Genomic DNA, 20976 nt, shown 5'->3' on the forward strand with positions numbered 1-20976 from the left:
CTCGTTCAAGTCGGGTCCCGTTTGGTATATATGCAAAACTTGACGACGATCGATCGAAAATTGTAGATTTGTATAGAGAACATACACACATACAAACACAGTCAGAATCAATTTTATATACAGTGCGTCCATAATTAAAAGACTCTATTTTAAATTAGCCTACAGGCGTAACCAGTCATCAGAAAAGTGTGAAATTTTGTGGAGGACTTCATAAAGTGATGGAAATTTGTTTCAGGGTGGAAAAAATTAGTTCCGCATGTACGGCTACTCGTAGAATTTTTCCAAACTAAACTTACTCGTATAAAAATCATGATTCTCTTTTCCCCTCCAACTTCGAACTATCCAAAAAGTTCCAATTAAACAAGAAATTTTAACATTAAATTAGACAGAAAACTCAAGAGAAGTTTGTAAAAGTTCGACTTAACCAAGTTCTATACTGTAATTCGTTCCAAAATCACGTTTGTTAGCTGAAACGCGATTTCAAATGGGTTTCTGTGGAAAATTGTCTACTTCATTCCAGGTACTGCCCAAAATTCGAAGATAAGTTTTATATAACACTAAGAATCACTATAAAAGAAAGGCAAAAACTGATCGAAGGCTAAAATGAACAGCTTCGAAATTGATTAATTTGCAGGAAGATGAGATACTGAAGATATTTTTATTTTACGCTACGTACCAATCCAGTCGAATTCGAAGGTGTCCTGATCTATTTCTGATGTGGTTAGCTCATCTATGCGTATCATGCGGATGGAAAAGATAAGCTCCTAGAATGTCAACACCGTTCAGTTTGATGCTATGAGTTTTGCACCGAGTCCGTAATCTTCTGGACTTGATGATGCCCACCATGGACATGACACTCGTACGGTTTGGGGGGGGGGTGATAGGACTCTAGCCCTGTGACTCGTTATGAATCCCATCACTATAACAAACTTTTTTTAATTATTTACTTTACACTACAAATTTACTTCAGAGCGGCCTGTGAAAAATTCTAGTATGAGGTCCGTCAAAGATCTCAGCCTAGTGGCCCTGCTCTAGGATGTGGGAATCGCGGCCTTTGAAGAGCATATTATTCTAAATATTAGATTCCCTCAAAGTTTCAAAATTTTTAATCATCAACACAAATCGAATTGAATAGTTTCAAAAATCAATCCATTTTATGCAATAAATATGCGTCTTGTATGAATTGCGACGGAACAATAAATTCATACGCCATATTCAAGAACGGAAAAATAGCTGAGCTAAAACGAATCATTCATAAGTAATGAGCCACTTGATTACAATATCCAATTTTCAGTTCCATCGTATAAAGACTATAAATCAAAATTACTCCGACATAATTAATTTCAGACCAAAATGAATGACAAAATTGAAAAAAAAAAAAAAAAATAGAAAAAATTTGCATATGTAATGACAGTCATTATACGATATGATGAATAAGTCTTTGCGAGTAATAGCCGCATTGACTGTGGCATCCTTTTTGTCCAAGAAGTTTACATAATATGCAAATTGATATCAAAAATCATTTGAATACAATTTGAGACAATTTTCCGACTGAAATCCATATTTTTTAAAAATATTAAAATACATTATCTCGATGAAAGATAAACTCATTGATGGTGATAACCGGTTCAAGAATGAAAAAAAAATTAATGATGATGATAACCTAGTGTCTTTAAATGATTCCGATCGTTTCCTATATCTAGATTCAAAATGTCAAATTGGACAATCTTCAACACGTGCGAGATACTCTAAAATCCATTGATTAAGTTGTTTATCAGCCCCACCAGAAGTCAGTCTGGCGTCGGATAGTATTTTGTTAGGGACTGACATTCAATCATTCAGTGAGAGTTTATAAATGATTGCACATAATGACTGGATCAATGTCTTGATACCGCTATCAAATTGTCTTTTAAAGAAGAGGAAGGAGCTTCGTCATGTGATAAAACTTCTATTCCGAATAAAAAGCCCAAGGACATTATCTTGATGATTAACCTTCGTTATGTGTTAGTAAACACTTGGTCAAACTGCGGAGAAACAATGAACTGCCAATTTTTTTTTTTTGTATGGAACCACCTGAAACAGGTGTCTTCAAGGATCCCTAAGAGTTATGCCTGAAACGAAAAAGAAAAAGCTAATTAGGCGTGATACGGTTCTCGTATATTATAAAGGCTAGGAATAACTTTTTCCTCGTTCACGTTGGAATTCGAACCTCGCCTTTTCTGAATGTTCCTCTCCCTCTTTCGTGAATAAGTTTGTCTTCGTAAACTCCCTTTTCGTATTTTTTTTTTTCATTGAAACAACGGTTGCTATGAGATGGGTGTATTCATTGTGCCTCACTGGCTTGTGCTCAAGAAACCTCGACGTATATCTCCTACGTAACTGAGTCTACGATTTATGAAACTGCAGTGGAACCCCGTTTATACGACGTCCAAGAGATTGCGCCAAACCTTCAAAAATAATTAATAAATTTTCTAAAAGTACTAAATGTCCATTCTAAAATATTCATAATCGATCCAATTCTTATTCACGTATCTGACAGCAATCAAGGTTAGGGCTTTTGTGGTGACAATATACGTGAGAAACTATTTCAGCCACGCATTATTACTATCTACAAAAAATTACGGGGATTCGATGGACGGAAATGATGTTGTTTTCCAAAGATTTGGGGTTCGAGTCAATTGAAAAACGGCGAATAATTGAGGTTGTGCGTCGTGTAACTGAAGTATTTTTACATTGTAAAGGAATGAATTGTGCGACTGAAGACATACGTCGTATAATTGAGAGACATAGAAACGGGGTTCCAGTTGCATAAGAGGAAAACCTTGGTCAAGAATGCTATCGTAGATAAAAGAATTGTTTTGAATCCGCCTCCAGGATTCTGATGCAGAGAGCTATTAAAAATACATATTTTGTCTCCTGTTGTTGAATTTTTAATCATGTTTACGCATTTGACTTTGGTATTGTGAATTTTAGCTATTGTCCATGGTTGCGATGTTGTGTTGAACTGCTAAGTGACAACTATATGAATGTTCATATGTTTCAACATGCACTTCGTAAAGATAGGAAAAAATACAGTACATAAACTTATATTGAGAAGAAATCCCCCCCCCCATTCTTTTATTGTAAATGAAATCACGTCATATCGCTTTTTTCCCCCTAAGAAAATGTGATTTCCCACACTATGGTAATCCGAAGGACCATATCTGTTATTACCATTCAAAGAAAAGGTCACACACCAACTCTTTATGTCTGTTTTCACACATTCTCTGAAGCCGTAAAAGCCTTACTGTAGTTGTATAACCAAAGAATTTTCTAAATTTTAAAACTGAAAAATTATCATATAATAACTAATAATATCAAAGGAAGGAAATACATGTTTTCTGGATATTAGGCTGAGACGAACTCGGAAAGAAAAGTCATCTTGTCTCCGCTGGGACTGGATCCCAAGACCTGTTGCATACCGGGCAGCATGCTCAAAGTCACACCATGAATCAGTGACTTTTTTAAGCATGATTCTGCTTTGATTATGGTGCTGTAGGGGATTAACCTTATCTCGGACTATTGTTTCGCAAACTAGGGCAATATGCCCCCCCCCCATGAGGTCCTGAGGAGACTACGGGGGAAAATCAAATGAAGGGAACCATTACAGGGTACAGGGGTTTTAAGGGGAGGAGACATAGAGATTTGTGGAAATAGTTCAAGTGCGAAGAAACATATTTTGAGAGAGGTATGGGGGGGGGGTAATTTAACTAAAAACTACTGGGGCTAAAAGACATTTTTAACTGCGATGAGACGGGACATTACCTGTGTATACCTTGAGGTAGGGCAGTCTTTCTTGTCTCGCCGGCACCGTTAATACTTAACATTAGAAGAAGAACACCCTGCATTTACACACCCTTTAGAAATATATTTTATTTCCAGAATTTTAAATGAAAACTAATAATCTCCTTCAAAAAAGTTATAACTTTATCTTTTAAGTTAATTCTCTTCATACACCTCTGTAACATGTTCGATAGACTCTCTCGAGTGGATTTATTAGGCTCGGATTTTGTCTCTTTTATTTCTCTTTCAACTTATTTTTCACAATTTAAGAAGGAATTATTTTGTCATCGTCATTCCAGAGCATGTCGTCGTCTTCAGATTACAAAACATCTATTGATGAACAAATATGATCATTAACTCATTAAGTATGATGAAATATTTAGCAGACGACTTGTTATTGCTGATCCTATGCTAGAACCACAGAAAAAGGCCCTCGATCATAGCCCTTCTTTCCGAGACTTGCACAGTAAGTGCAGTAAAATGTGCTACATTTTGTTTGAGGCACTGTATTATACGAAATTAATTTTTCACCAGAACAACACGCTACAGGGAATAATACTGCGCATACAAATGTTGCTCACTTTCCTCAATGGAGAAGTATATTTTGAAATAGTACTTTAAGCAAGTACGGTTTAACACCTTGTTTTCCTTTCTCTTTGAACACCTCTATAACTAATTTAGAAATCAAAATCTCCCACATAAAACTTTAGCTGGACATCCAGCCGCTGTAGCTGTCGAGTGATCATAGTGACGGACTCGCATCGCGAGGACTCGGGTTTGAACTCCACGGTGGGGCCATGATCTGGCTAGGAAGAGCTGAACCTTCAAATCTAAAACACTCCCAACTGTTGCTAGCGAGCACCAAATCGGTCACAAGTATCGAGCACTCTTGATGCTTCAACGAGCACCTTTGTGCTCGTTGAAGTAACAGGTTGAAGATGCCTGTTGTAGGGTCTTGTGAAAAAGTGTATTTTTTTTCCCTTCAATTTCACTTGTACGTTTCTCTCACTTATGCGTCGTTTTTTTCCTCGTTCCCTTGCCCCCGATGCATAAGTAAGAGGTCGCTGTAATACGACGCATGATACCACACTGCTAGAAATTACCTCCGAGTATGACATCGCTCTCCGCTATCCATACAAAGGTTATTAACAGCTGATTGATGCGAACATATATCTTTTGTGGAAAGAGAGAAAATTCACTGCCCCTGCGGGGATTCGAAACCACGTCCTTTCACTTTCCGGGTGAACACTCTAGACTACAGAGGCAACGAATATCTCAATCTTTCATTGGAGCTCGTGTGCACTGAACGGGACCGTACATGGACGGTCGGACCTAACTCAGGCCAAAGCTCACAATTGCTGGCGAATCACGGAGAGTGACGTCCTCGGATAAGTCGCCATCTGGTGGCATCGTCAGCAATTGTGAGCTTTGGCATGAATTGTGTCCGACCGTCCATGTACGGTCCCGTTCAGTGCACACGAGCTCCAAGGAAAGATCGAGATATCCGTTTCCTCTGTAGTCTAGTGGTCTAGGAGGGCGTTCAGGCGCCTAACGTTCACGGGCGCCATTCGGTTGATTAGTGAACGGGTTTGATCTGGACATTGTGGTAGAACACTATTCATCATTAAAAAGAAAAAGGATCGAACTCAGAATAACTGATGAACCCGAACGATAGGAAATAGAACGGAAAAAAAAAATCCATTTTCACATTAACATTGAAAATTCCTCGAAACATCAGAGATTCATTTCCCATCGTGTCAGGGTCGTCAAGATTCTTCTTTTTTCATTCATTTCCAAAGTCTTTCACACGAAAAAAAATCTCGTAACAATCAAGAAACAAAAAACACCGTCGAATATCCCGTCGTCCTCGAACGTGTACAGGACGGTAAAAAAAAAAACTAACATTGTTTTCACTGAATTCATCAAAAAATTTCCACCGAACAGTGTTCATATGATCCATAACAGGTTTCCTACTTTAGTTAATTCCACAAAAAAAAAACCCCATTAAATTCATCGCACGGATTCATTATAAAAAATGCTCCTTAGTACTATTATTCAACAAAAATTGGTACATTCGGAAATATATGTACCTTGGTTTTGTTCTCCCATCGAAGATAAATGTTGCTAAACGCGTTTCTTGATTAATAATGATTAATTTAACACCGTTTGTTATTCATGGAAGTATGTAATTATACTATTCGATTGTATCGTATTGAATGTGCATCGCTCCTTTTTAATGAAGGAACGCTGCTACTTTCTCGTAATAAGTCGATTCGCACCTCATTAAAAGAGATTTCCGTTTTGTTATTAGTTTCATTATGTTATTATTATTATTATTATTGTTTCCTGTTTGTTACCGAAGGGAATATTGAAGAAAAATGTCATATCTTACAAATTTCATGGAAATCTTCATCCTGTTGGTCTACAGTAGGAGTGCACGGCCTTCGGTTCGCTAAGAGAGTGTCACCCAGTCTACGGAAGGTGCCCCGGTGGAAAAAGTGTTAAAACAAACAACATGATAAATACATAGGCTGACCATATTTTTTTTCATAAAAAAGTACAGAAATCAGTATTCATACTGAGTATCACCAACTATAGACAAAAAAAATTGTGAACGACCACTAAAGTTGCCGACTACAGCCAAAAAAAAATGTCCAAGGAGAGTAAAGCTGTCCATTTTACGTGAAAATTGTCAAAAGCAATTTAAGTTGCAAATTTTAGCCAAAAGAATTATCAAAGGCAGGTAATAAACCGAAATAAACGTATATGTTTGACAAATATGTTGGATGAATATATTTATGTGGCTAATAATTATATAGAGTCATAATCACATCATAATATAATTTCTAAGTCGTGGAAATGATCTCAATTCTTGATTTCAGAAATTCAAGTAAAGTCTCGCTGAAAATAAGGGAAAAAACGGGGCATTTTATAAAAAATGTTGGAACGGTCGAAGTGCGTGAATGTCCCGTAAAATACGGATTATATGGTCAACCGATATGTATATACACCAGTTCCAAATTCACAAATTTATTTCATCTACACATTTTTCACAGGTACAGGAATTGTCAACAATTATATACGTGGATGTATATGGGACGACAACGTTTGGCCCGTGGAGAAAGATCATAGTGTGATCTGGTTTCTGACCAGCCAGCGGCAGAAATACCGCCTATCTGGCCCGCGCTCTAAAAATGTGTGCAACCCTGATCTGCATTAAATGGTCTATCTTCAACGTTTGGCCCACGGAGGTTTTTTTGCATGACTTGCTGACGATTTTTAAATAATAGCAAAAATATTATTTTTTATTTTTACCATTTATCTAAAATAATTATTCGATCAAGTCCAGATGCCACTTAGGGCTATACTGCGGTACTTGGAATTTTAGAATTGTGAGATTCTCTTTTCAGAGATTCACCAGTAACGCTATGCAATAAGAGGATACGAGCTCCTGGAACGAGGGTGGTGGAGGAATCACCGAGAGTATGCACAGGCCCTGTTTCTCGCATGGGCAAACGGGGCACGAGCTCATGGAAACAAATTTTTGAAGCTCGTTCCCGATTCTAAATTGGCGTATTGATGTATTAACACATATTTTAAACGTCTGATTGTCTTGTTGGGGAAGCACTCGCCCTCCGTGTCAATCTAGCCCTGCGTACGTCTCTTGTGACGAACTTGATAAAATGAGTGGAGGTGGGGGGGGGGGATGGTGTTCCTCCTAAATCTGGAAGGGCCATTTTTAAGACATGGGGTGAGATGAAGAGAAATATGGTGCCTTTGAGGACAAAAAGCTTAAGAAACGCTGGGTTTTTTTGCCACTGGCGGCTCAAGACAAAATTTTGAAGCTCGTTCCCGATTCTAAATTGGCACACTCTCTTATTAATTAAACTCTCTACTCGTGTGGGATCTGTTTTTGGCGACGCCTACCCTATCCCAATTTATTCCAATAATTCCAAACAAAACAAAAATCTTTCTTGCTCATTCAGCTCGAATTTGGCGCCCTCCTGGAGTAGGCAGAAATATAATTTTTCCTAATTTTTTTTTGGCCAAAAAATTTTTTTTCACCCTTTATCTAGGATTTAATGTGCCCCGTAATAGTACCTCTTGTGGGGTCGTACGGGTCTCATGGCCCAGGTGAAGCCCCAGTTTTGCCTGACAATATATATATTTTTTTTAATTTTCAAAAGAAAAAAAAAGTTTTTAATATAGAAAAATTAGTTTCTTATTTAATATTCATTTTAGTTTTAATTTCTTATTCATTTCCGTTATTGATATGCAGTGCTGCCATCTACATTTAGATAGAAAGCCTAAAAATCGACTGATTTTTCCAAATTCTTTCTCTTTATACAGTAAAAATACTATACGCAAGTACTTTGCTCTCTAACTACGGCTTCTCAACGGGGGTGAGCCAATGAGATCCAAATCAAGCAAGGGCCGCAAATTATAGATCTTGAGCAGACTGATTCATTTCTGAATTTTCATTGATGCTGAAATTGTTTCTTTCATTTTTTCTGAAACTATTTTATGTATTGTGAAATTATTTACTCTGATGATTTCTTTCATTAATTCTTAATTTTCATTAATTCTGAATTATATTCAATAATGAAATTGCTTCCTTCATTACTTCGATAATAATTCAATAATAAACAAATAGAAGGAGTAAAATTTCATTGATCCTGAATTTTTCCCTTAATTTTTGCTTAGTGCCATGGGCGGAGATACGGGGGGCGGGGGCAGCGTCAAAGGTGGAGTTACCTGATCTAATGTATATATGCATATATGAATTGACATCATCATCGTGCCCCCCAGAAAAAAATGACCGTGCTCCCCCAGACTTCCAAGTCTATCGCCGCCTATGCTTAGTGCGCTCATAATTTTGTTTTATCCATTTTTCAGCATTCCGTAAATTATACAGGGCGCATAGCAAACAGGAGGTATGACATTTTACTGGCGAACAGTTGATCTTCCAATTAGAAAAAATTTCCAAATAACCTGTAATACTCTTATATGTGATCATATGTCATATTGTAAGGGGTTGTATAGTTATTAAATTAAAAAAGCTAACTTTTTATATAGTCCTCGTGTGCCCCCAAAATCCAATTAGAAAGTCGTTGCCCTATCTTTCCTAATGCCAACAAAAAAAAAATTCCAAGTGAAATGCTCACTGAGATGTTCGGAGTCAAAAAACAGGGAAATTTGAGAAAGAACAGCGTTAAGTGCGGGTAAAATGGTTTTTCGGTATTTAACTGTTTTTTCCCCCACAATTTTACTTTGTTTTTCGAATTTGAATGTCTCAGTGAATATTGCACTTCACTTAGAAACATGGAATTTCTTCCGTTTGCTTCAAGTGAGACAGCGCAACAACTTTCTAATTTGGTTTTGGGGTAGGCCTACACGGTACAACCCCTGGAAACATGATTGCTATATCTGAGTATTACGCGTTATTTAAAAAAAACATTCTAATTGGAAATATGCCTCTAGGATCAACAATTCGCCATTAAAATGCCATACTCCTTGTTTGCTATGCACTGTATATTTATTTTCCTTTGTTCAGATTCTGTCTCCCGCTCCCCCTGCCGTTTTTTTCTAAATTGGGGCTCAAAAGGGAGTTTGAAAATGTTCGGTCCCCAGGTCCTCGAAATCGTTTTAAGACGATCTCATGCTCTTTAATTTATACTTATGAATGCATTTATTTCACTGATAATCCATTGTATTATACTTCGTATTTGATCGTTATTTTCCTTTTCACATTTAAATTTTTAAATGGTAATCTTTCAGGTTTTATTTTCCCTTTCTTCTATGTATTTATTTATTTATTTTTAGTTCCCGAATATGAAGTTGTCCAGCTGCGGTCAGTTGCGAAACGTGAAGCGTTAGACAACGATGTGAAAAGGGTCCATGTTTCCGCTTTCGGCAAAGACCTTCAGCTCAGGCTGAGGAGAAACGCTGACTTCGAGAAGAGGATCCGGGGAATGAAAGTTCTCATGGCTGAAACCACCGAGAAAGGGCAGCTCAAGTACCACGAACCAATCGTAAGTTAAACATAGATAGTCAATGAAGGAAAAAAATTATACAGAAAAAAAACATATTTTCTATATTTTAACAGGCGTGGATCCAGAGAGGTCATTCGCCTTCCCCGCAAAACCAAAACAATATGGATAAATAAGTTTGTTTTTTTCCAGTAAAAAACGGGACGAATTCATTCCGGATCTATTCCTATACAAAAATGTTAAATTCATTCCTTGCACTATGTTTCCAAGCTCTGAGGATGCATTACAAAAAGTTTATATTCAATCCTCTTCTTATTAATTGCAGGAAAATGCCACGGATGTCGGATCGACGTACCACGACGAATCTCACATGGCTGCCATGCTCTTGAGGAATGGAGATAACGGAAATATAGAAATGGTTATTTTCGAATAATTAAATGCAATTATACATATATTCCACGATTTTTTTGAATATGCTCATATAGAGTTGATTCACCACTGACATACAGTAATGAGCACGAAATAAGTTTGGCGTATTCAGACCGTTTCCTGCCCCTTTTAACCCCTTATTTTGACCAATAGTCGGATCGATACAAAAAAATAGTTATTTCTCTTAAAAAGAAACATTTCGCCAATGATCGAACAATTAGTCTCATGTTTCCCAACATTCTTCATACCTAGACTGGCTGTTTCTCAGAGAAAAATTTCATCTACAATTTGGAACTCTTAATAGTACTGGAAAATAATTAATTTTCACTAAAAATTCCAATTTACTGTAGCGCTAAAACCACTGATCGAATTGCCGAAGTTAGGAAAATAAGACTCGCTGTGAACTAAAATGCATTTCACAGAAAAAAAGAGACAAATATGGTAGGATGAGTATTCAAATTTCTAATCACACACACAAAAGCCATAATATAATTTATAAGTTCTGGAAATTATATGATCTCATCCGATTTTTACGGAAATCTAACCCATGATTTCCATAAAAATAACGAAGTCCAATAGGATTCATTAGGAAAACCTTGAAAAAAAATGGACATTTTTTCAGTCGGGACATCAAAACTAGCGAAAAAACGGGGTCGTTAAATACGGATCAAATGGTCAGCCATACGCACGTTTGTGTTGTTTTCAGTGTTTGGGGTGGGGATATCTCGAGTATGCACAGTGAAACCTCGATACTACAATATTCTGTGAACCAAGAAAAAATATCGTTGTCGAATGATTACCGTTACATCGAGAGGCAACGTCATCCTCACGTGTGATCAAATTTTTTTTGCTGTATTTGCCATCTTTTTGAATTGGCATTTTTAGTACCAAAAAATGCGTTTTTGTATATTGTATTCATCATGAAAAATTGTAATTCATTAGTTGACTGATTAAAATTCAGTTACATACATTGCTCCTGTAAAGAATGTTACCGCATTGCACTTTTTTTGTCATACACAGAGAGTAGCAATGCAAACAACTTCGGTGATCCTTTAGCTCAAAATGCCGATGTTGTCAGAAGCGTTCAGAAGAACAAAAACAAGTGACGAAGTTAAAATCAAATTTGAAACCATTTTGAACGGAATATACTTTATAGCGGTTTCAAAAATCTCTTTAAAAAGACTTATCGTAGTAAAGGATGTCGTTGTAGCGAGAAGAGTTCCACATTAGACTACAGCCAAACAAGGTTTGAGAAAATATCGTTGTAGAGGGATTTGTGTCATTTTATTGAGTACTGCTGCGACAAGGTTTCACCGTATTGTACATTGGAACGGTTTCCACATCATCAGAACTCTAACAAATGACAGTATCACGCTGCAGTATAGTGCGTAAAAATCACAGATGATCATTTTTGGTGCGCTCGATTCACTAAAAATGATGATACCTTCGATATATTATACTAAGCCGTGCAAATGCTCATGTATGCTCATTCAATGGAAATACGCACTAATGTAAACATAGGTTTTCAGGAACTATGATCACATTCTTCCAAGAAGGATGATTTTTTTCTCCTTTTATTCAGGAAGGTACGATCGGGAACGATTTGGTCGTCCATCCCTTGCCGACTTACCTGATCGGCGGGACAGATGACGAGTTCGTCGACGATGAAGTGTTCCTAGACGAAGACGAAGCCGAAGAACTCCGCAGGATGAACGCCACAAAAAAGATAGCCAACTACCCAACGCCAAAATACTCAAAGAAATATTTCAAAACGAAAAGTCACATCATATACAAGAGGAAATTTCCAGAAACTCTCGAAAGATCTCATCCCGATTACCGTAAGTTAATTCAATATACACCTTTCCTCCAGCTTTTATTTTTACCGTATCATTAATGCTGCAATTATCACCTTCAGTGAAACTTCGATAGTGACATATAACAGTGAAAGAGCGACATAAGAATGAATTTCTGTGAGGGAAAGGAAATTCAACACAGAAATGTTACTACAGTCGACGCTCGTTTTCACGAATCCCGTACAGAATGGATAATTAGTTCGTAAAATCGAAAGTTAGTAAATGGGAGAGGCAGTACAAAAATGCGGGAAATGAAAAATGAATTAGTCATTCGCCTTTATTGATGATTTCAATAAGAATAGCTTATTTTTTTTTGCGTTATCGCAACATTTCGGTAAATATAAGATTCCATAGTACTGTTGGCATTACGAACAGCAGTTGGCTGAATAGAAATGGCTTATCAATGATCTAATCTATCATACCATTTCTACAGCCACCAGTATGCTATCCAATAACAATGCACAAAGAGTGAATTACGTCATCGACGCATATCCAATTCACGGTGACCCTTGGTGCCAATAATCGAACCCTCCTTCTTGATAAGTGTCCGCGAAACACCTGCATGTTGATGGCAAATTGGTGAATTCTCTATATATAAAAAAACCTTCCCTTTCTTCCTGTATCTTCACTTAAGACACGTGGAATATCCAATTAAAGTTTACGCTTTTATTACAACGAACTTGGAGGCGGCTGTAAAAATAAAATAACAGAAAGCAAAAAAAAAAAAAAAAAAGCGGAAAAAAAATAGAGTTTTGATAGAAATTAGAGTTCGTAGAATAGAGCAGTTTTAACATTAGCTCAATGGCTTGCTGATTAGGAGAAAAGACCCAGTTCGTATAAAAAGAGCGTGTTAGTAAATTGGAGGTTCGTAAAATCGAGCGTCGTATGTACAACCATCTTGATGTCGTCTTAAGAAATACATAAAGAGTGATTTAGTCTCCAAGTGCTGGTCTCATTAGCCCTGATGAACATAAAATGATACTGGCCTAGCAAATAAAATAATCAAATCATCAAAAAAAGAGGGTGGAAGGGAAACACCAGACTCAATTAATAGGTTAATGACCGATTAATCAATTCAAAATGGAGGTCGTATAGTAAACAACAATTTGTCTTCCGACAAGCGACACTTTTCATCAGATTTTGACTGATGAGATTGATGAAAGGATTGACACTCCATCCGACAATTAGCACGTTCACCTTTGTTTATTTCGGAAGAAACTCGTGGAATGAAGGAACAGGAAAAAGAAAATAGGCGAGTTTTGGAATGTCTCTTCGAAAAGAATCTAGGATGAGGACAAAAGAAAATCAAGGAATGTGTCAAGGATTTGATTCAGACAACTTCCTGGGTGTTCATGGATTATCGCTGAATAACTATAACGTGAAGGACGTATTTACGTGTTGGAGGACTTTTTCCCAGGAGTGTCGACAACGGTTTGAATCTCATTTGCATAAAAATACATACTGTCACCTTCCTTGATCATAATATCAATATGTACCGCACTCTCTTTGTAACCAGTGCACACCCATTTAACCTCGACTGAAACATCGTATAGAAATATATTTAGTGACTATTTGTTACTCTGTGGACTAGACTATCGCGTTCGAATTTTAGTTCTTTTGGTTACACACCCTTTATGATTTTTGAATTTTTGCTGGTACAAAAACAAACATAGTTCAAATTCTCGTCGATAGAGGGCACTGAAAACCAGTCCACCAGAGATGATTGGATTTGAACCTTCCTTAAATCTTTTCTGTACCCGAAACGTTAGTAAAGCTTCATCTGGTGATTCGGGGCTGAGGTAAAACAATTCCACCAATGTCAACATCACAATGAAAACCTTCCGTAAGTGCCAGTAACAAGAAATTTCGGGAATAATCTGTTGTTAATCGTACAGCCTGCAATTTTATAGGACTCTTTTTTGGATATTTCCAGTGATTTTTTTTTCTGTAGTGCCCTCTATCTAAAAGTTTCTCTTTTTTTTTTCTGTACCAAAAAAATTATAATTCGTGGGAATAACTTTTTGGCAAAGCGCATTCAAATCTACAAATTTCTTCAATTTTTACGAATTTTCAAAAACAGTTTACAAATTTATGTGACACCCTGTATATTTTCATACTTAATGCATTCATTTAAGAGGAAAAAAAAATGTTTTCGGTATTTTATCCTATGCCTAGTGCCATTGGAAGATTTCCACTTGATCAGCAACAGAACGAGAAGAAGCCACCGTTCTAAAAGACAGGCTCCAGATACAGTTTGGCCAGAAGTTCTACTAGTCGTCGATTATGAGTCATATATATTGCATGGGGGAAACAGCAGGGACGTCAAACGATACTTCATCAGCTTCTTCAATGGGGTATAAAATTATATTTTTCATTCATTCGATATGATACAGCCATATAGCCTTAAGGTGTCAAACCCAATATTTCTATATGCAATATTTGCTTTTTTATACATTATTGGCCTTGGGGCCAAGTACAAGAGAGTGCGATTGATTTTCATAGAGATATTGTTAGCATTGTATAAGAGGGAGATAGTCATTGGGAGGGAAGAGCTCAGACCCATGGGTCGGATACAAGTTTACGCCTATTAGTGTTGTACTCTTGAATAAAAACTCTTCGATCAAAAATTAAGATAAATTGTAAGAAGAATTATCATCAAAAAGAGGGAAGTAAATCTGTGATGACTGCACTTCCGTGATAAGTATTAATCGACGTGAAATTAAAATTATTTTTTATGGAAGTTTTACCAGTAGCTTAAAAACTTTTATAGTCTGTAGTTGAAGTTTGCGCCTCTCTCCATCACACCGGAAAAAATTTAACCTGGCGGAATTTCCTACCAGAAGAAATTAGCATTTGGATTTAAAAAAATGGTCATGGTATCGGTGATTGAAATTTTAGATTTTTTGCCACTTTCTGTGTTTTACGAAAAAAAGAGAGAGGTCTAAGACATTCTTTTTGATTTGTTACTTTAGCAGCACGCAAAATATGTCAAAAATCAAGAAATTCAATCATCGATATCTCGGTGAACTTTCAATCAAATATTAAGTAACAGGTTTCTTCCGATAGGAGGCAATTATACTAATTGATATTTTTATGATTAGAGGCTATATAAGAATTTCGATTCTCATATTTCTCTCAATTATTATTTTATGGAGATTCACTCCACAGCCGATTTTCCTCTTTTTGCTAACTGCTTTTGATATTTTATTATAATAAAAGAATCAACCGTGGAAATTTTAATCTTTTCTTACACTCTTTTTGAAACACCCAGTATATCTATGAGAAATCAAGTAAATTTATTTTATTTATGTGTATGAAAAGTGTTCCAAAAATTCATTATTACATTTTTAAACACATTTAACTTTTATGTGTTTAAATTTTTGTTCCATCTGCAAGAAAGAAAAGCATTTTTAGATGTATCTCTCAATAAATATTGCGAACATGCGTTGATTAAACACAGGTTTTTCTTTAAAACAGTCTAACTTGATTTTGCAGGTTGATCTCCGTTATAAATTACTACTTCGTCCGAGAGTTCGCATCAGCCTCGCTGGAATGATTGTCGCTAAGGTTAGTATTAACATATTTGGCTAAAGGAACTAAAAAAAACTAACATTAAATTTAAATGCTAACTTTTGAAATTAAAATTAAGGTTTTATATTTGTACAGTAAAAAGCTTTTCTATGAATTTCCACTGAACCTCCCCCCCTTCCCACCCGGATTAATATTGTAGTAGTAAATTACCTCGTTTGTGGTAAATTGGATTTGTATATAATCAATCATAAACAGAATTTATTTTTTATTTTTTTGGTGAAATTCAAGCAATATCTTAAAAGATATCTGACAGATGCAATGAGTACTTCTCGATAAGCTTCATTATATTTTACGCCCGTTAGTTCTTTGTGTACCTCTTATTTATTTATTTATTATTTATTACCTCTTATTTAAGAAACAATTGAAAGACGAACATTAATATTGGAAATTATTTTCAACTTCTATGTACAGTTAACCAAAAAATGTCAAATTGCATTATTTTCCTACGTATTAATACATGTATACGGATTATACGTTAAAAAACCATCGGAATCGCTGTGCGTGAACTAGATACCGCTGTGTCCTATCTGACGATTGTTTTTGGGACGGAATAGAAATGGATATTTTCAAAATTAATTTAGAAAAAATGCTTTTGTTAAAGGTTTATATAGATGGCTTATAGATAGATATGAGTAGAAAAACCGAAATCTTTTTTACAAAAACGTGACAAACAACCTTCTTCTAAGAATTTCATTATTGATGAACGAAATTTTTATATGCAGATTATATGCCACAGCAAACTCTGAAATGATATTTTTTCTGAAAGTAGCAAAATTTGCATATGCAAATTATACGCAGGAAATTATGGTAGTCGTAGATTTCTATTGATATTAATGCTTTCATGTCATTTTTACAGCTCTATAATTTTTCGTTCATGATTTAAGGAGATTAATAAAAATTAATTTTTGTTCATTTGCAAGTTCGGAATTTTGAGCATTTGCTATTGAGTATCCCAAAATGATTCAGAAATAAAATCGAAAATCGTAACAGTTTTTTTGTACTGAATAAAGATGCAGTCCAGCCTTAAAGATCTTTGCCTCAGATCTTTCGATAAACGAGTGAGTCACTGGGCGATTGAGTCACATGAAATTATTAATTGAATCATACGCTAATTTGCGAGTCACCTCCTGCTGATGGTTTTCCTGTTTCTTCTCAGAAAACAAAGAAAAAGAAAAATTTATATTATGGAAGTAGTAGAACGTACTTCAAGTAGCAATCAGAAAATCATACTAGAGGAAACGCACTAATATTTACATGAAATTGTACTTGCTGGTTAGTAGCAAGATTTAAATTAATGCTAACTAATTTAGTATCTGTGTCATGAAAATTCTGGTGAGAATTAACTATTCGATCGATTCTCAGCCCAGAAACTAACGTTCATTAATGCGTTAATCAGTTCTTAATGAAAAGCTAGAAACAGAGTTTTTTTTCCAATTTTGGGTGTTTCCCATTAATATCGTATCATAAATATCCATCAATCGTGTAATTAAATAAAGGAAAAATATTCTAAGAAAAGATTTGCGAATGTGTTTCAGGACAGGGATGCCACGCCATATTTGGAAAGGAATCGCTTGAGGCCACCGAACGCCGATGCCGTGGACGCTGCTGGTGCCTTGACTGACATGGGCAAATACCTGTATCGGGAGCATAGATTGCCGACGTACGATCTCGCTGTAGTCATTACAAAATTGGATATGTGTAGGAGGAGGTTCCCTGGAGGTCGGTGCAACAGAGGAACTGCAGGTGAACTATCCCAATTTAACATTTAAAAATAACTACATATATTCTTTTCAATGGTTTGCGTCATTTAACTCTTCTTCCTGCGATTTTTTTTTTCACTTTCCCTATTGATCTAAAATGTATATTTTTTTTTTCTCAAGGATTCGCATATGTGGGCGGTGCATGCGTGGTTAACAAAAGGCTCGAAAAAGTCAACAGCGTAGCCATAATTGAAGACAGTGGAGGATTCAGTGGCATCATTGTAGCTGCGCATGAAATAGGACATCTGTAAGTGTTTGCTTATTGATAGAAATGGAGTAAAAAAGATTTAAATAAAAGGGGGTGAGTGTAAAATTCACATCACTATGGGGTAATTTGCAACCATTAATTGATGACTTATTTCACGTTAAATAGGTTGGGCTGTGTGCATGACGGTTCTCCACCTCCGAGCTATCTCGGAGGTCCAGGAGCGACACATTGTCCATGGGAGGACGGTTTCATCATGAGCGACCTGAGGCACACAGAAAGAGGGTTCAAGTGGTCGTCATGCAGCGTAGAGCAATTCAAACATTTCCTGAAGTGAGTATATAGGGATCCATTCTTTGTTTATGTAAAATAATAAACAGTGGAACCTCCCAACAATGGCCACTAACGGGACCAAGAAGATGCTGGAAAAAGGGAGAGAAAATTATTAAAAGGTTTCCGTTGTTAAGAGGTTTAGTATTTCTCTAACGTGAAATTAAAATAAAATTTTTAATTTCACGTTAAACTAACAATTCATGCTATGCAGCACGACGTTTATTTTGCTTTGAATATGCGTTAACTTTGCATAAACATTTTCACGTACCCGTTAGTAACTACTTGTGAAATCCCACAGCCGCGAACCACTTTTCGGGAACCACAGATGTAGCGGGGGGGGGGAGCAAAAAACCAGCTGTGAAGGGGAAAACTAATTGCAAAAAAAACCGTGTTGTCTACGCAATCCAAATTGTGAATGTATTAGATGGAATGATTTTCGTAGAGAAAAAACTAATTATTGATGCATTTCATCTTGCTGGGAGTTTTTGGTCATTTTTGCTGATGAGGCTTATACACCGGAGGGTTGCCAAAACGATATCTTGAATAGGTGAAAATTTTATCTTGAGTCGCCCCTGTGCACGACCACCTAGATAACCACCTAGGTTATATAGGAGGTCGTGCCCTGTGACACACACACAAACAATAGGGAAAAACCCATACATATTTTTATGTTCGTAGGGTTCCAAGAAGAAAAACTCCTTTAGAACAAATATTAAAGAGCTGTTTTCCTTAAGATATACACTCGATCTCGCTTATAACGTTCCCACTTTGAACGTTTCCCGCTTAGTACGACTAATTTTCGTGGTCCCAACTCCAACTAATTCTCATTACTATTTCCCATTTAAAGCGTTTTCCCGCCTACAACGTTTTTTGAAAAAACGTTATACGCTGGATCCACTTTATATACATTTATGTTACTGATAGAACTCGAAATCAGCCAGTTCGCGAATCGGACGGCCCAGTTCACCCTGCCAATGCCCGGATTCCGGGCTTTCGCCAGCCGCAAAAAAACGCTATCCCTAAGATATCAATATTCCGATTCCTCTGATCGTTAAGAGGTTGCCATATAAAACCATAATAACTATAAATGACCAATATTATCATAAAATAATACACCTTTGCGGTGATGACCTCGAATCATAGGGATCGATATATAGGGCCGGCGAAATCCCGAAATTCGGACATTAGCGGGTAAACTGGGCCGGCCAATCCGCGAACTGGCCGATTTCGGGCATTTTGGCAGTAACATATAAATCACTATTCTTTTATTTTCATGTCCAAAAGTGGCCGTTATCTGAAAATCCTTGTTCGGAGGTTAACCTTTAAGCTGGTCGTCTACTGGAAGGTACAACGAGCGATATCAAGTCAGAGACCACAAGTCACGTATATGCGCAGGACAGCTATAGTAATCTTGCGCATTATCGCTCGCAGTAGCTTCCAGTGGGTAACCAGCCTCATGTGAATCTAATGGGATGATTTCTGTTCCAAGAAAATGTGGCCGTTGTTCGGAGGTGACCGTTATGGAAGGTTTCGCTGCATACACTACAACAGAGAATTTCAATAGATATGAAATGGAATAAATTTCAGACTAAGTCATAGAGATGTAGAAAACAAATTGAAATCATGGGTTCGAATTCAATCAATAGCAGAATTTTCGTTTGTGCGTATCGTTTTGAATTTATTGAGGCATCTTTATTGCAGCGGTGAAACGGCGAGTTGCCTGTTCAATTTTCCTCATGAGAACGACCTTCTAGTAAGGATACTTCCAGGCACCATGCTCTCACTAGATGACCAATGCAAGAGGGATAGGGGCACCACAGCTTGCTTTGTAAGAAATTTATTTTATTATCTATATATATAAAATTGATTTTCTGTCTGTCTGTCTGCATGGAGGAAAGAATAACATTATTCGTTAATCCACGGTCTGTCTGTGTGTCTCTGTGTGTGTGTGTACGTATGTTCTCTATACAAATCTACAATTTTGGATCGATCGTCGCCAAATTTTGCAGATATACCAAATGGGACCCAACTTGAACGATAGGCTACTTTAAAATTTCGCCAGAGCAGGGCAAATGCCCCAAACGGGCAAAAAACTGTCGGGCAACAATGGTTTTTGGGCCTCAACAATCACTTTCGGAACGTTTACTTTGGTTACCGTGGTTCCCTAGCAATGCGTTTCAGACGTGTATATGCCTTTACAATGGTTTGCCATTTCTTCAACGCTGTCAGTATATGTATAATATTTATGCCTTTATAATGGTTGGTCACATTTTCGATCCTCCCAGTGACGAGGCTTATTGAATAGACGTCATAATCATCACCAGCATCGCTTTGAGGGTCAGGAAAAGGGCAATCCTCATAGAAATCAGTGTTAAAATTGCCGATTTTACTGTAGAAATGCGGAAATTTGGTGGGGTTTTCCGCCACGCATCAATAATTTTAAAACATTGTATTGAATTCTCGATTTTTGAAATATTGAGTTCGCTTAGAGATACACGGAGCCAGGGAGATTAAATATGAAGTGATCAGCCAGACCTACTTTTGAGTTGAGATCCATGCTATAACATTGATTTCAACTTTTTATTTATATCTTCTCAAGTATGAAAATTAATGTCTCCTTATTGTCTAACTGCATAAATTCATATAGTTTAGATTGTTTTAAAATTAATTATGGGCTCATAAAGTACATCGAAGAAATTCCACAGTTTTAATATTTTTTGAAGCAGAAACCGGCAGATGAATAACTAGAACTTCAGGGGGGAGGGAATCGAAATACTTGGCAGCCATTGAAAAAGAAAACAAAATATATATTCATTTCTCTACGTTTCTTTAAATCTAGATTTGTTTATTTCATGAGTCGCGCAGTAAGTCGCCATATTGGTTCAACTTGAACACGGTTTGCATGTCCCTCAAAGAAAGAGGGAGATATCACGTGATCCAAAAAGCCTCATTAAAGAAAACCCGGGCAGCGCCGGGTATTATAGCTTGTAATA

The 20976-nt window shown here is 36.6% G+C and overlaps 1 protein-coding gene across 3 annotated transcripts in view; it reads left to right on the plus strand.

Moving 5' to 3' along the window:
- The window catches only part of LOC149075949 (A disintegrin and metalloproteinase with thrombospondin motifs like), a 200404-nt gene that overhangs the window by 173935 nt on the left and 5493 nt on the right, over positions 1–20976 (plus strand). For all 3 annotated transcript variants that reach the window (XM_089243477.1, XM_089243476.1, XM_089243478.1), the window contains exons 4-12: positions 9646–9854; positions 10138–10230; positions 11824–12079; positions 14270–14448; positions 15590–15661; positions 17221–17428; positions 17566–17692; positions 17819–17983; positions 19685–19811. In XM_089243477.1, coding sequence (XP_089099603.1) covers positions 9646–9854; positions 10138–10230; positions 11824–12079; positions 14270–14448; positions 15590–15661; positions 17221–17428; positions 17566–17692; positions 17819–17983; positions 19685–19811 — 1436 coding nt within the window. The remainder of the gene's footprint in view (positions 1–9645; positions 9855–10137; positions 10231–11823; positions 12080–14269; positions 14449–15589; positions 15662–17220; positions 17429–17565; positions 17693–17818; positions 17984–19684; positions 19812–20976) is intronic.

Source organism: Pholcus phalangioides, unplaced genomic scaffold, assembly GCF_987345545.1.
Source record: "Pholcus phalangioides strain wild (caught in Gottingen) unplaced genomic scaffold, Ppha-v1.0 ptg000015l_1, whole genome shotgun sequence".
In the NCBI taxonomy this organism is placed as follows: Eukaryota; Metazoa; Arthropoda; class Arachnida; order Araneae; family Pholcidae; genus Pholcus; species Pholcus phalangioides.